Consider the following 16,673-nt stretch of genomic DNA (forward strand, 5'->3'; position numbering starts at 1 on the left):
CATCCATCAAAACAAGTTCGATTGCATTTTTTTTTTTCTGCATGCCATCCATATCTGTCGACATCAAATGGGTATAAGAGCGTTACTGGGACTTAAATTGTCTTGAACACTGACTTTCAAGAGTCACCTTTTTAAATGCAATGGTTGATGAGTGCACAAATTGACACGCTGCATGGTCTTACATAGGGTGATGTTCGTTATTCTGAAGGTTCATTAATAAAAAAAAAATGAAATAGGGTTGATCTGAATTTATAACGTTATAACTCCAAAGGTTCACTTTCCCGAAGATTCGTTAACCCAAAATGAAATAAGATTCGTTAATCCGAAAATGAATATAAGATGCGTGCTAACAAGCCATCGGAATTTCGAACCTTATTTCTTTTTCGGAATAACGAACCCCCTTTTTCATTTTTTTTTCGGATTAACGAAGCTTCGGCATAACGAACCTTATTTCATTTTCGGATTAATGAACCTTCGGAATATAACGAACTGTAACCTTGACACCAATCGTGTGTTTCTGACGAAATAAAGATAAGTAAATAAAAAAAAAACAGCTCCGTAAATGATGTTGAGTATCGTGAATAAATAAAATAAATGAGTGAATCAAAAAATGTCCAGTTCACGTTTGAGTTTTAAGACTTTCATAAACATAGTAATATTCAATTGAAGACAGTTAAGCCATGATGGTGCAATATGTCGCACTACTTAATAGAAAATGTGATTTCGGATAAAGTCACATCCATGTGCAAACATGAGTTAGTGAAAATGTACTATTATTCCTCGCAGGTGTCCTATTCGCACATAAATCGTCCCTATTTTTTTTCTTTATCTAACAAAATATAATCCCAGAAGAATTCATTATTTCCTTCGGTGATGACCAGTTGTTGCAGAATTTCAAAAATAATTATGTCAATATAGACTTCTTGAATAAAACTGATATTTTTATCGTATATTCTGTGTAGGCCTATAAACCACAGGAGAGAGTAAACTATGAGACGACGTCAAAATAGCCTTGGATACAGGACGTTCTTATGATGTATATCAATGCATACTAAAATCTGTATGTGCATGCATGCTTTGTTCACAGAAGATTGCCTTAATAACAACCACAAAGCTTGCCGAAGGCTTGCCCTATACTAGCAAGTGATTGATGCTATAGTGAAATTCTGCCTGAGAAGCTTAATTGGAAGGAGCAGGTGAATAAGTAGGTTCGTTATGTAGGCTGTTGGATAGGAACATTAATGAACTTCATGAATCTATATAGAAACTGTCTAATTTGTAACTGTTATCGTTAGCCTGAAAATGGATTCTTAATTGCACTTTATCTATTTTTTTTTGCAACCCGTTTGTAGTAAATCTTTCACGTTTCTCTTTGTTTCGCTTTACACCTCTTGAATAAAGTCAATTTGAACAAAAAGTGATATAGCTAAAACCAAAGAGCAAATAATTAAGAATCGACTGCATGGTTTCTGAGAAGGATAAATTTAAGTATAGACTTTGATAAACACGATAATAGATTTGTTTGTCAGATTTTACCCGCAAGTCAAAGTGACCATGATGCCGGTGGATTGTGTTCTCATAACTTCATGACGTATGAATAACATAACTTACATAAATGTTACGTATGCATAAAATAAAAATGCTACAATTCACGAAAAAGTGACATCACAAGTGAATATTTTGTAAGGGAAATATCATGCGACTTTACTATAAGTGCTCGAGAGTATTTGCGTTTCCTGATGAGGATAAAGTGCGTAAACGTGTAATTGTATAAAACATTGACGTTTATTTGATATCCTTGTCTAGAGAGTTCCGAGAATTGGGGACTATGAATACATTCTGGGCTGACAATATTCTTGGGAGGGGAAGATGAAATTCATTGAATCGTCTAGTATAGGATAATTGAGAAAGGACTTTTATTTCTATCTATACATTCTACTAAAGACACTGGCGTGGGAGAGAGTTATTAGTAATAATGATACATGTTGGCCTGAAATGATCGCAAGTCTTCGATTTTCAAGATTTTGTTTTGGAAAAATAATTTGGTTTGTATTGCAAATAATGCAAAATGACTTTTTGAAGTAAAAGCAAGATTCTATGTGTGTACAATTGCCCTAAGAATTTCATTCCTCAAGTCCACCTTCGTAAACATTTGGATTGAGAGAATGCAGCAATATTAGGAGAACACATGAAAGTTTGAGTAAAATCGGACAATCCGTTCAAAATTTATGAAATTTTGAAGTTTCAGTTCCACGATCGCTGGATGTGAAGACTATACAGCTTATGCTATCATAATACATGTGTAGAACGATATAAAGAAAATATAAAGCAAATTCAACATATTTTCACTTTTGTCGCATAATAAAAGAGCACATGACTTGCCTCTTTCAGAAGGCAGGGGAAGTAATATTATCTTATTATGTCAGTTACAAGTTGAGGGAATATGTACTTTTTCAAAATATGATTTTTTTTGTGGAATTCTCTTTACATTTTCCTTATATCGTTCTACGCATGTGACATCATCAACTGCAGTAGTCTTCTCATCCAGCAGTATAACTGCACAGACACTTTAAAAATTCATAACTTTTGAGCGGATTGTCCAATTTTCCTCAAACTTTCACTGATGTGTTCCACTTATATGTTATACATTATAACAAAACATTATGTATCTATGAAGGTGGACTTGTCCTTTAAGATATAGAGGCATCGAAGGATGGAATATGAGATTTCAATCTATTACGTATGCCAATGTATAAGTGATATATATATATATATGTGTGTGTGTGTGTGTGTGTGTGTGTGTGTGTGTGTGTGTGTATAAGCATTACAAATACTGAGGATGTGTGACTTCCAAAACAATTTAGTTCAGTTCAGTTCCGTTTTATTTCTGCATTCTTATAAACTTTAAAGCGATAAAGTTTTGGTTGAAATTAAAATAAATGTTGAATTGAACTGTCTTAAGAGACTATTTGAACTCTAAACTTCAGCCTTATAGATGATGGAGGAACGAATATCACAGATCAGTGACACCGAATAGCTGTGTTTTTTATTGTTATTATTATTATTATTATTATTATCATTATTATTATTATTATTATTTGGTGTTTGTATTGGGAATACTTCCCTCATATATATTTATTTTCTTTGTAAACGATAAATAGAACCTATGTACACTTCATGGACAAATTCAGAATGAATGAAAAAACCCCGAATATGATTTCAGTTCAATTTCAGTTTTTATTTTGTTTTTCGACAAGAACATAGACATCAAAAGAATGTACAATAATGACTTTAGCACGTTACGATAATTATATATACATTGTCATAAAACTCATATTGTCATAAAACAATTGTTGCTTAAAAACATGACAGGAACAGCTTCATTACAATCGTCCAATGAGAAAGGGGAGTTTCAATTTCAATTGTGTCCATGTTTCTACCAAAAAGTGATATCCGATCTTCTGAGTGACACTCATGATATTACTACGTAAAATACGTGACAAAGACGCTGCAAAATACGAAAAGATATCATCTCTCTTCGCAGACATTTTGAATTAAAACACATGAAGAGACTTATTTTTGAAATGTTTTATCAAAAGTATATAGGCCCCTATAAAGATATTCTTCTTCTTGAAGTCTCGGATTTTAGATTATTTGGCAATTCTTTATGAATTGATTAAAAAGATTGTGATTTGTAATTTGTAGTGAGGGATTATTATTTGTGATGCATAGGTAGGGCCTATATACGTCTTATTAGAATTGCCTTTCACGTATATCCGTCTTACATTTATCACTCTTTATTTATCACTCTTTCATTACAAAAAAAAAAAAAAAACCATACTTGATTACGGAATGGTTTCATTGTTCATTTGGTTTGGTTTTAGGAAATAATGCATATCAAAACAGAAATGAATTCCACTTAAAAAGAAAAAAAATAACGTGCTCCATGAACATTGCAGACCAATAATACCTTGTCCTGTTACTGTTCTACTTTTCCGTTAGACTGTCTCATCAAAATTTCTGTGTACAGTTTTTGTAGGCCTAGTATAGGCAAAAATATATATATATAACAAAATGGGACATTACCCTTGCACCACTGATTAGAAAACAAAACGAAAAATAACAAAAAATGCTAAAAAAATAAAGTCAGGCATGTGACGTTGTCCAATTCCTGGACCATAAATAGAGACCGAAAGAGTTTGTGTGGTTGTGATTTTCTAAATTCTTAAAGGCAGAGATGAAACCAGGTCGCTGCTGCTGCTTTTTTTCCCCACTTCCTCTGTAAGTTCGACAAAACTATGATAACGAATCATGACAAACTCTTCTCTTCTTCTGTCATTATATAGGCCCTAATATGCCATTACGAGCAATCTGCCATGCATGACTGCGAGTTCAATAGTTAATTTTGAAATTCACCCCAAACATTTGAATACTTGTATTTTATTGATCATTATCAATAATGTACATGTCATTAGTTAACAAACCATTTTGGAAACTTTTCTTTTTAGTTATTATTTAGTATTGACACAGCCGTTTTCGACGGGAGATCTCCCGCCGAAAACCCATTTTTGAAAAATCTCCCGTTCTCCCGCTTGAGATTTAATTTCTCCCGCCCTGGCTCTGTGTCTCCCGTTGGAAAGGATTTCTTACTTATTGCTATTGTATGTTGAAAAAATAAGCCTTAGATAGCACCAGAGAGCATCTAGAACCCTAGGAACTTCGCGCTTCGCACACATCAACTTGCAGTCTCCCGTTTGCTAGGGGTTTCAGGCGGGAGCATCTCCAGATCAGAAGCAGAGACTCCAACCCAAAGCACCTTCTGATCTGGAGATGCTCCCGCCTGAAACCCCTAGCAAACGGGAGACTGCAAGTTGATGTGTGCGAAGCGCGAAGTTCCTAGGGTTCTAGATGCTCTCTGGTGCTATCTAAGGCTTATTTTTTCAACATACAATAGCAATAAGTAAGAAATCCTTTCCAACGGGAGACACAGAGCCAGGGCGGGAGAAATTAAATCTCAAGCGGGAGAACGGGAGATTTTTCAAAAATGGGTTTTCGGCGGGAGATCTCCCGTCGAAAACGGGAGAGTTGGAGTCTCTGCAGAAGGTGCTTTGGGTTGGAGTCTCTGACACAGAAATAACATGATCACTGAGATAGAGAACAACAGCAACCCCCCCCCCCCCCCAGAAAAAAAAAATGAGCACTAGTATGCTGCAACAAGGGGAAAAAAAAAACACCGTTCACGACATGATAGGTATTCACGACCAAATAATAGTCTCAAGCAGTTTCAGAGAGCAAATCTGTCATATTCCTCTCCAATCATTTTATACAGTCGGAGGAAAAACATTTTATTATAATCATTCACTTTCTCACAGGCCAGTACAAGACTTGTGGAAGAAAGGACGTGGGGAAAAGATCGGGGAAAAAACAAAATCTCTGAAAAAGAGTGAATTTTTGCGTAAATCCGGGACATGTCCCATAATGCATTTCCCCACTCACTTACCGATATTACGGTTTGTGGAAAATGTGAAGCCAGTGGCTAGCCAGGCCGGGTGAATCTCGTATGTGTTGTATGCATGCATCGCATGAGGGACGCTGTGTGCATTGTGCAACGGCTGCATTCATAACCCGCGAGAGATTCGAGCTTCGGGGAATATGCGGGTACGTTTTTGCTGTACAGAGTATAGTAGCAGCGAATGACTGCAATAACGCACCGTACCGGTATACTGCAGTACATCTATACGTGCGTGCGCGGCGTTAGGTTCTGGGGTGTGGTGAATATCATTTCTGTACAGAGGGGATACATGGTCATCGGAATATTATTGAAAATCACGGCGAAAATACCACGATTGGACACTGCTGGACGGTGCTGGAGTCTGAGGATATTCTTTTATAGATGGAACTTCTAATTTTCAAGTCAAGAGGAGTGTAATCGGGATTTACGGGCAGTTTGTGGTGCAGTGATATCGTGGTGGATAGCGGCTGTTGTTGGCTTACCGGACTGTGAACAAACGTTATTTCTGTATATTCCAACATGGGGTGCGCTACCAGCGCAGAAGATAAGGCGGCCGCTGAGCGGTCGAAAATGATTGACAGAAATCTACGGTTAGAGGGGGAAAAAGCAGCGAGAGAAGTCAAATTATTGCTCCTAGGTAGGTATCGATACAAAAATGACTATTGAAGTTCCCAGAATGTACAGCAGTATTGTATGGTTTAATTAGATACATGAAGAGGTCCTGGCGAAAAATGACATTATTATCATCAAGCTCCTCGGCCTCGGCTGCATGGATGGATGGACCCTGCGGCCGCCGTCACACCGTGCACCGACCGGCTAGAAATCAATGTCTCACGTTTATCTTTCTACATGCCAATCACCAGACCCTAGGGGAGTCTAGTCCTGTAATATAAAGCGTTAGACCAAAGAAGACAATGCTCTTTGTCAACTGGAGTTCCATGAATTTATGCAAACACAGTTGTGAAATACTAGCACAGTACAATGTAGCAGTTCATTCCGAAGCGATTGTCTTATCTGTGTTTTCCACCTGCTCAGTTTTTTTCCTTTTTGAGATCTATCTAGTAATCTACCCATGGGCCATGCCAGGCATGTACTGTAGGTCTACTGCAGTACGAATTAGCTTCATTGCTGTTTTTATTTGTTTTGTTACATGTGTAGCTTGACCGAAAGATCGGTCTCTCTTGCTCTACATTGTACCTGGTCGTCGGGCAGGGATACTGTGTATGTTTCACGGAGACTGTGTCTGGCTTCACGGAATTCCCTCGTATTGTAAATACGAAGGAGAGCCGATAAAGTAAAAAACATAAAAGACTCCTCCAGAGAGACAGATTTTTCTGTCTAATGACTAATGACTATGTAGCGTAAGACAAGAAACCTGAGCATCATGATATTCAATTGTCACTGCACACTGGCATAGATCTATGAATTGTTGAACATTTACATTGTACATTGTAGCATTTAATGGATATTATATAACGCCTGTAGAGATCCTTGTCATTTGATTGGTTGTTTGACTTTGATCATTCCGCCCATTTTACTATGATGTCATCATCCGTGCAATTGTGGCTCTATTTACCGTGCAATTTTGGATCCATACGATTTGCTCCATTGCACGCTCGCTGAGAGCCCGGGACACACCGCGTGTTAAACGTTTGCGTTTGCAGTGTGTGTATGCGACAGCGCGCTAGTGTATATAAAAGCGCTCATTGAGCACTATCTCGCGATCTCAGATTCTGTCTTGTTTCTAAATTAATAAAACATCAAATGACAAGGATCTTTTTTTTAGGGCGTTATATAAAACAGATAATAAATGTTTTTCATTCGTGCAATGGACAGAATATTTCATTCGGTGAAAGATGAAATGTTTGATCCATTCAACTCGCCTACACCTCGTTAAATGGACCATTTCATCTTTCACCTCATGAAATATTCTGTCCATTGCACTCATAAACATTCATTATTTGTATATTAGAATTCAGGATGTTTACTGTAGCAATCTTCATTATCAAACCCGTAGTGGACGAGTCCTGAGTATACTCTGGTAGGTGTCTATGGGAAATGTGTGCTATCAGCAAAATCAGCCCTGTCTTCAACGGTTAAATACCACTTGTCAAATTGGTGGCACTTTTAAGCAAGACAAGGTGTATTTATTGATCAATGTTATTGACTATTGATCAATAAGAATTCCTTCTGGCTAACCAGGTTTTAAGATGGACCAAAACCTGACGGTTTTGTTTAATTATGTTTGTGGCCACTAATGGAAGAAAAGTAACCCCAGAATCTAGGTAATTCTGACTCAAAAGTACTATATTACCTGATATGGTGTTGATTGTTGACTGTGCTCTTCGTTGGCGCAGTGCAATGCCTGATGGATCATTGATCGAAAGAAGAGCAATATACAGTAACAATCAAACCACATTGTAGTCTGTTTTACAGTGTATTGATCGTAAGAAGAGCAATATACTAGTGACAATCATAACCACATTATACAAGTAGTCTGTTGTAGCGCTGCTTTAACCAAAATAATTACAATGTATGTTGGCCTGACATGAGAGGAATGGGAGTGATCTAGAATCTATACATTTTACAGAGTACATATAGTTACAATGTATACATGTAGGTGACTTAATTGCACATTTTTGTTTTGTTTTGTGTTTTATCGTCTCTTGCATGTACAATTGTACAGGTATACAAGTACAAATAATCATGTGTTTGTCAACATACTTGTATGTTGCTGGCTATAAATAATGGAAGGATGTAGGTATTATACTTGTACTATGTCCAATGTGCTATACGGTAGTAATCAATAAGGACTTCAGTGATAGCAGGAACAAAAGTAAAAATGTACAATTCTATGTTTGAAGTGTATTAAAGCACATACTGTACAACATACTGTACAACATACTGTACAGTGCACAAATGTACAAATTAGCAATGACTGATGAAGATAATACTACAAAGTGTATTTGAATGCTATAAGACGTACATTGATGGAACCTCGTTGAAGTGAATTACATTTTATACAATTTGTAGATGAAATTTATTATGTACTGTGCACATGTACAAAGTGTATACAACAACTTTTGTTAGGATAAAATCAATACTTGACACAGAAACGATGTTGAAATCCTGTTATAAATAATCTCATTTATCAATTGTAAGCGTGATAGCCATAATAATGACAAGGAAAATTAAAGCTTAATATTCTATCAGATGCTGTTCGGTATTGGTAAGCAGCTGATTAGAGACTATTGTAATAGATTATAATCATTAATATCATTCCTAATGATAAGCACAAATGTTAATATTGATTAGTGCCAAATACACTCAAACAACAACAACAAAAAATCATTAATATCATTCTCTGCGAAGTTGATGTATTATGTACTGTGCTGAGACAGCTCAAGACCGGCTTACTTTTCAATTCCAATTTCTCATGTTTTCTTGTCTTTTTGACTCTCAAATTCCATGAAAACTCTCTATGCTTCATTTTGTAAAGCATCTCTAACAGTTGCACAAAGTCTAATTGACAGACAATTAACTGTGAGTGCACTTTACAATAGTGTAGATGTGCATCCTTCCATGGTTATTACATTTTGCACCACTGGTGAACAGTTGTCCACTACTTTGAAAAACTAGAAAAAAAAAATGATTGACTTACACATTGTGTATTATTAACTTTAATCTAATACTATAATGTAATATAAACTTAAAGAATTATAAGTGATGGGTTTATACAAAACTGTAGTTACACTAATACATCTGCTGTAGTACAAAACAAAATTTTGAAGTCTATCCTGCAAGTACAATGTAATTTTTCAAAATTGTAATTACATGTATTACTATGATTGTGATACATGCTGATATTTTGAACTGAACTGTAAAGTGTAATTACTGCGTAGAGGGTACAGGTCTAGAATTACAAGTCATATTCAGTAATCAGGGCCTGCAATATGAAGCCATGCTTCTCACTACATTATGTACATGTGTAGTTGTTGCCAAGTTTATTCATCAAGTCAGTACACTGATTATTTCTGTTCCATATGTGCAAGTACATGTACACATGTATGATGTTGTATCTGTTTGTATTGGCCAATGACCAAACATGGATGAATGGGAAAACAGTCAGTTGCTATACACCAGTAGTTGCTTGTTATTTGAAGTCATGCATGATCATACAATGCATTTAATAACTGTCAGCCAATCAGCAGCCAATCAGCTGGAGGAGATCAGTTTAGTATGTGTGGGAATATTACATTTTTAAAATGGCATCTGCCTATACACTTTTACTTGCATTAAAAGTGTTTTTTTTTTTTTTCTGGTGGCTTTTCATTTTGACCTTTTTGGTTTACTTTTTGTATTGTGCTTGCTATTTAGCTTATTATAATATGTATCAAAACACAAATTTGAAATAGATTATAAAAGCCAAAACGTATATTGTAAGATGCTGTGCAAGTACAGGTATAAAGGTTGGCAGGTTGTGATAGATCTTTGTTTTAATATTGTTGTACATTGTACATCATGGCTGGAGATTATTGTAGCATAGCATACATACATGTACAACTGTACACTGTAACTGTGCAGTGAATGGCTGCCAGTTGGAAAGATCTTGAACTGGAAAAATTTGGCACTTTGCTGCTTGTGATTTTTATCAAATATTTGTCTCAGACCAGGAAATGTAGTTCCTACATATTGTATTTTCTAGAAAAGAACAGGGCATTGTTTTTACTGCATGAAAAGCCATATAAAAACAACATTCTGTAAATAAAAATGCCACTTACAATTGTAATTTGTTAGAGCTTTGGTACAGATTAGGTTTGTGCTTCCAGAAGTGAGGAAGAAAGAACATACACTGTACATTGTACCTTGTACGTGTAGACTACTATCTAGAGTATGAGGTAAAAAATATTGTTGTAATTGGTATGCTCTGTTTAAATAGGCAAAATACAATGTTTGTTTTGAGGAAAACTGCCCTTGATAGATTTCTTTTTTAGTGACAGGAGATGCAAATACCTAGGTACTGTATGTTTACAGGCACCATGTGCTTCCACCCATGAATGGAGATCACTGAACTGTGTACACATTAAAGGGATCGTACAGTTCTGGTTGAGACCTAATTTCAGGTTTCTAACATTTTAAGGTGAGATAATGAGAAATGTCATATAAAATATGAAAGAGCATGCAAGTCTATGAGGAATTCAATGTTTATTTGATAAAAATTGGTTTTGAAATAGCTGAGGTATCCAAAAAGAGCGATTCTAATAAAGTGTGGGACCCACACTTTGTAACGATCGCTTTGTTTTACCTTGTTTTTTAATGTTTCAGTTATTCCAAACCCGATTTTCATCAAATAAACGTTGAATTCCTATTAAAATGTATGTACTGTATGTGCACATACTGGTTGTATGTACTGTACAGTGTAGTTGTACACATGTACACAATGTATCTGTCCACAACGTGAGTATTGAAACTGCTTCGAACCTTGTATGCTGTCAGGGCCCATTCTGTTCGTTATTATCTATTTGAACTGATGTTTTGAGTACATACCGTGAATTGAGAAACCACTTATTAAGCAATTCTGTGGTTTATACATGGTTTTGATGACCTGAAATTCATAACCTGTGCTCCTGGTAGTTTTTAGTGGGGGCGGCTGTGACTCTCTGATGAACTGTACAGTTTTTAATGATTAAGGTTTTTTTTTTTTTTTTGATACCCCATGTACGATTCTGTACACTGTACACTGTACTGTATATGCCGAATATTTCGTGAGGTTTTTATTTTTGCGAATTTTGTGAGTGGGATGCTGTTCACAAAATTAGAACAACGCTGCACACTGGTCTGACGGTCCCTCACCAGTTAAAATCACTGTCGGACCAGTAACTTTTTCCGGAATGGACCAGTGAAACATGGAAAAACTGGGTACCTACTGGTCCGACAGATGGGTCGGACCAGTAGAAAAAATGGGTTAGCGTGCAGCCTTGATTAAATGCATGCGAAAATATTAACTCCCAACCTGACATGAATGCAGTGGGTATGCATACATTACTCTGTTCAGTACTGAATTCCATAATTGCGAATTTAACCACTCTTGAAATTGTCAGGAAGTCCCGATTTGCGAAAGATTAGACTCGCTGAATATACAGTATGTCCCAAAAAAAATTACAACGCGGCCTTCCGCAATGATATCTTTAAAAATAGTTAGTGAATCTTAATAAAAATTCAGGGTATGAGACTATAACTCATTGCCCACATCTTACAGAAAACCCCATTCGATTTGCTTCAGTGGTCAAAGAGAAATACGGAATTTTGTAGAGGATGTCGGGAATCTCTTCTGTCCAAGTTCTGTCTATTGTTCACACACAAGATCATCGAAATGCTAAACTCGGAAGAATCCGATTCATGACATGCTTTACAACAATCCACATTTCTCTGTGACCGCTTAACCAAATTGAATGGGGTTTTCTGCAAAATAGAGCTAAGATGTTATACCTTAAGACTCTGAAGTAGCACGTACACAGGTTGATCATAATAGGTGTTATCAATTCGAAAATCTGATTGTAATTTTTGGGGCGACTTACTGCAGTATGTCCCCCAAAAAATTACAATAAGATTTTCGCATTGATAATGCCCAATATGATTAAATTTTTCAAATGCTACTTCAGGGTCTTGAAATATAACATTTTAGCTCTATTTTGCAGAAATCCCCATTCGATTTGGTTAAGCGGTCACAGAGAAATGTGGATTGTTGTAAAGCATGTCATGAATCAGATTCTTCCGAGTTTAGCATTTCAATGATCTTGTGTGTGAACAATAGACAGAACTTGGACAGAAGAGATTCCCGACATCCTCTACAAAATTCTGTATTTCTCTTTGACCACTGAAGCAAATCGAATGGGGTTTTCTGGAAGATGTGGGCAATGAGTTATAGTTTCATACCCTGAATTTGTATTTAGATTGATTCACTATTTTTACAGATATCATTGCGGAGGGCCCCGTTGTAATTTTTTTTGGGACATACTGTATGGCATGCATACAAATTGTACAATGTATGTACAGTGTATGATGCAGTATTCAGCTTCCCTTTTTAATCAGTGTGATGTCTCTATCTCCAGTTGTGGTACATGTACAGTAGCTACACTGTACAATAATGATTTTTATCATCATGTGGTACTTTACAAGTTGAATTACCTTAAGTCAATGACTGTGATCTATTTCTAACAAAGTACAAGTCCCTGTTAATTTTAAAACATCTTGGGGTTATAAGATCTGTTGTATATTGCATGTTGCAGTGAAAGTATGCACAGTACATGTACATTTGTATTTTGTGTACATGTACATTGTACGTGCATGTTTAAACCTGTACACTATATCATCAGGAAACATGGGGGATTGTGGTAGCATCGAATGAGATGCAACTTGTGATTTTAACAATTTTGCAGTTGTAAGTCTGTATGCATGATAATTGTGATTTGTAAAGACTGATCCCCATTCTTTACCTGTTTTTCATTTCTTCTGCAGGTGCTGGTGAATCAGGGAAAAGCACAATTGTAAAACAAATGAAGTAAGTGCTACGTGTGTACACGTACATGTTTCAAGGACCTTTAGAATGTTGAACAGTTTTGTTTTTATTTTGATCCTGTGACAATTTGTTTTAATATTTTACTTGACTGCTCATTTGCTATTCAGTAAGAGTTGCAGTCCTTACATGCATGAAAGCTTTCTTCAAGAAAATGATATTTTTTACAATGGTAGAATATTATTAAACTGCATTGCGAGGTAACATTGGTCTAGAAATTTCAGTGGTATTGTTAAAAAAAAAAATACTATTTAAGATTTAAACATATTATTCAGGCTACAGAAGGGGCTGTCAACCTCAGTACTGGTATTTTTATTTTCATTCCCTCTAGGGCTTCTAACTCTTTTTTTACATTGAAAAAAAAAAATGAATCTGTAATGCTACATTTACACCATGTTCCCAGCCGCCACGGCAGCCCCGTTTGCTCGAAACATAGTGCACTGTGGGTAGGTGGGGTATTCTCAATTTTTTTTTCTCCTTGTCTTGTTCTAGTCTTTTTCATTCCAGTCTGCTCTCCAGTGAACATACGTACATTAATTGTACAATTAACATTTGTAGACGCTGTTCTTATGGTGTCTGGCCAGGCTAAACCACACTCTGTTACAAGTGTCCCGCTATGGGCCTCCTCCAAGTTTTGTCGGGGCCTATTACGTGCTGTTACGTTTTGTTGCTTTCATCTCATTTTTACTACAGCTCACTAGGTTTCTCATCAGCACTGTGACTGCTGTGGCATTTTTTTTTCTTTTTGACAGTTTAAAGGGATTGTACAGTTATGGTTGAGACCTAATTTCAGGTTTCTAACATTTTTTGGTGAGATAATGAGAAACCTCTTATAAAATATGAAAGAGCATGTAATTCTATGAGGGATTCAACATTTATTTGATGAAAATTGGTTTTGAAATGGCTGAGATATCAAAAAAGAGCGATTCTAATAAAAGTGTGGGACCCACACTTTATTACCATCGCTTTGTTTTACTTTGTTTTTTGATGTTTCAGTAATTCCAAACCCGATTTTCGTCAAATAAACTTTGAATTCCTCTTAAAATGGTATGTTCTGTACTATATCATAAGTGTTTTCTTTGTATCTCACAAAAAGTTAAAAACCCAATTCTCATCTCCACCAAAACTGTACTATCCCTTTAAAACTCTGACACAGCATCCACAGGAATCATGACCTGTCATGTTTAGCCATCCCATCCTCTCGCATTGTTTCACATCCATCCTGTTTTGGCCATGGTGACCTGAAATGTGATTGCCGTGGCCACCGGGAGCATGGTGTACACATACGTAGCATGTAAAGAAGAAATGCACCCCCAAAATGAATAAACTTCAAAAGAAAGAGAAAAATATTCCTTACAGAACGATACAAAAATGACAGAAATCAGATGAAAAATAAGGAAGATATGACATTTTGAAATTTCACATTTTTTAGGAAAACATTTCTTGACCAGTCCTTGTGAATATTCAAATGAGCGAGTTGATGATGACTTACCCTCACATTTGTTCATGTACAATGTATGTTACATGAATTCAGAAAATTTTTTATCTTAACCTAGTACACTGTACAAGTAAAAGCATGTTCCCATGCCAAGATACAGGTATATCAGAGTTTGATAGCATTTGTTCTTTTTTGTTTTGGGTGGTTTTAAGACAGGTTTTATATTTAGATAGCTGAAATACACTGTATGAGAGTTTTGTAATTTCTGTATATGAAATGAATAAGAAATTGTGAGAACATGACATTGTCTATTTGCTGATTTGAATATTCATGAATATTTATAAGGACCGGTCAAGAAATCTTTCCTTAAAAATTTTTTGCCCCTTTTTTATCGTTCTGTAGGGAATATTTTCTCTTTCTTTTGAAGTTGATTTATTTTGGGGATGGATTTCCTCTTTAATATTATGGTCATGTGACAATGGCACAATTTAGAATTAATAGTATTGTCACGATCAGTACTTGTACAATGAATTGTACATTTATTCATTGTCTTTGAGTATTTTTTTTCTTCAGTCTGTGATCATGAATACATACTCGTAGTGATTTATATCGACCTGAATCATCTCAGTACTGTATACTTGTAAGGCTGTTTCTTCTCAAAGTCTGAAGAAAGTATCTTCTGATGTTATTGTTCATACAATTACACTGAACAGTATGAAATTCTGTCACTTGATCAACCTTCTAAAAAATACAGAACAAATGTACAGTTGTGTAAGTATGTATACAAATGTAGTCCATACGAATGGCAAAACAGAAGAGATACACATGTACAGCAGTACCAAACTCTAAACAGTGAAAGCATACCATTTCATATTGAAATGTCAAACCCATGCAAACATCAAGTACAAATTAATGAATGCCATTGTTTATTCAGGTCACTACGTCCACATATTATCTCCCTCTTGTCTTGGGTGCCCTGTCCATTCTGTTGGTCAGGTTTGATCCCAACTGCCTCCAATGTACACAAAATACAATGTAAAGGATGCATATCTGGTAAATGGTAATTTAAGATAAATGGAAGAGGCTACTTTCTTTAATGTCTTGCCTACATGCGGCCAACACTTACAGTTGCAGTGGGCTACACTTCTTCGCAATTGTACACTATATTGTACGTAGCATTGCATTGGACGTGTTGCCCTTGTAACTGTACTGATACTGTACAAATGTACTTTATATGTATACACGGAGTTACATATGTATTATACAGACTATATTGAATGGCATACACTTGCGTATGTTATATTGTCTCCAGGATTTAGCCTGGACATATGATACGCCTTCACTCTATCTATAATTTGGCATTTGGTAAAATATGCTGGTGGGTTTTAAATTCACACACATCTGCAGGTTCTCCTACCAAATGGTATACACGTATGCACAAAAATGCTTGCTGGCTTTCATGTACAGCTCAGTTCGAGGTATTCCATATCTTTACTGTATGACGTGAAGTCTGATGTGGTTAATAGCATAATCATCTGTCAGCCTACACACCCAGTATTTTATGCAGATTTCCACAAGGATTTCAAATCACAATATCAGCAATGGGCTATTAACTTCAAGATGTACGACGTGTACAGTGCACAGTATTGTGTACATAGCCCATTGTCATTTTGTATTTGTCACACACTCCATACAGTACAGCTTGGCACCATGCAGTGTGACTTAGATTTACATTTGTATGCATAGTACAATTGTATGTACAAGTACATTGTAGGTACTATTGAATAGTGTTACTTCTAGACAGCCTACAGTAGCTCAGGAGTCACGATTAAAGCTACATGTACACAAACACTGCTTTGTAGTACAATTTGTACAACTGTACACTGTACATGTACAGATGTACCTTTACACAGATACTGCACATACAAACACTGACATTATCCCCACCCCACTGGAGACAAAACATTATGCTGATCACGGCAGTAGAAACACATAACCTTGTTGAAATGATTACATTTGTATCCTGTTCTTAAAAAAGCAAGAAACTGTTCGACATTTAGATTAAGCCCACATTGATCAATGAAAAACAAATATCCCTCAGATACACAAAAGTGTTTCTGCAAAATAAAATCTCACTTCCAAGTGTG

At 36.0% G+C, this 16,673-nt stretch overlaps 1 protein-coding gene across 2 annotated transcripts in view; it reads left to right on the forward strand.

The window, feature by feature from the left end:
• Positions 1–5,709: 5,709 nt before the first annotated feature.
• LOC139719956 (guanine nucleotide-binding protein G(i) subunit alpha) overlaps positions 5,710–16,673 on the forward strand; it is an 86,488-nt gene continuing 75,524 nt past the window's right edge. The window contains exons 1-2 of one of the 2 annotated variants that reach the window (XM_071631337.1): positions 5,710–6,149; positions 13,031–13,073. In XM_071631337.1, coding sequence (XP_071487438.1) covers positions 6,032–6,149; positions 13,031–13,073 — 161 coding nt within the window. In that variant the 5' untranslated portion in view covers positions 5,710–6,031. The remainder of the gene's footprint in view (positions 6,150–13,030; positions 13,074–16,673) is intronic. The other variant, XM_071631336.1, reaches the window with a different exon arrangement.

Source organism: Diadema antillarum, unplaced genomic scaffold (assembly GCF_040938485.1).
Source record: "Diadema antillarum isolate AM-2024a unplaced genomic scaffold, OU_Dant_1.0 scf00000117, whole genome shotgun sequence".
NCBI classification, from domain to species: domain Eukaryota; kingdom Metazoa; phylum Echinodermata; class Echinoidea; order Diadematoida; family Diadematidae; genus Diadema; species Diadema antillarum.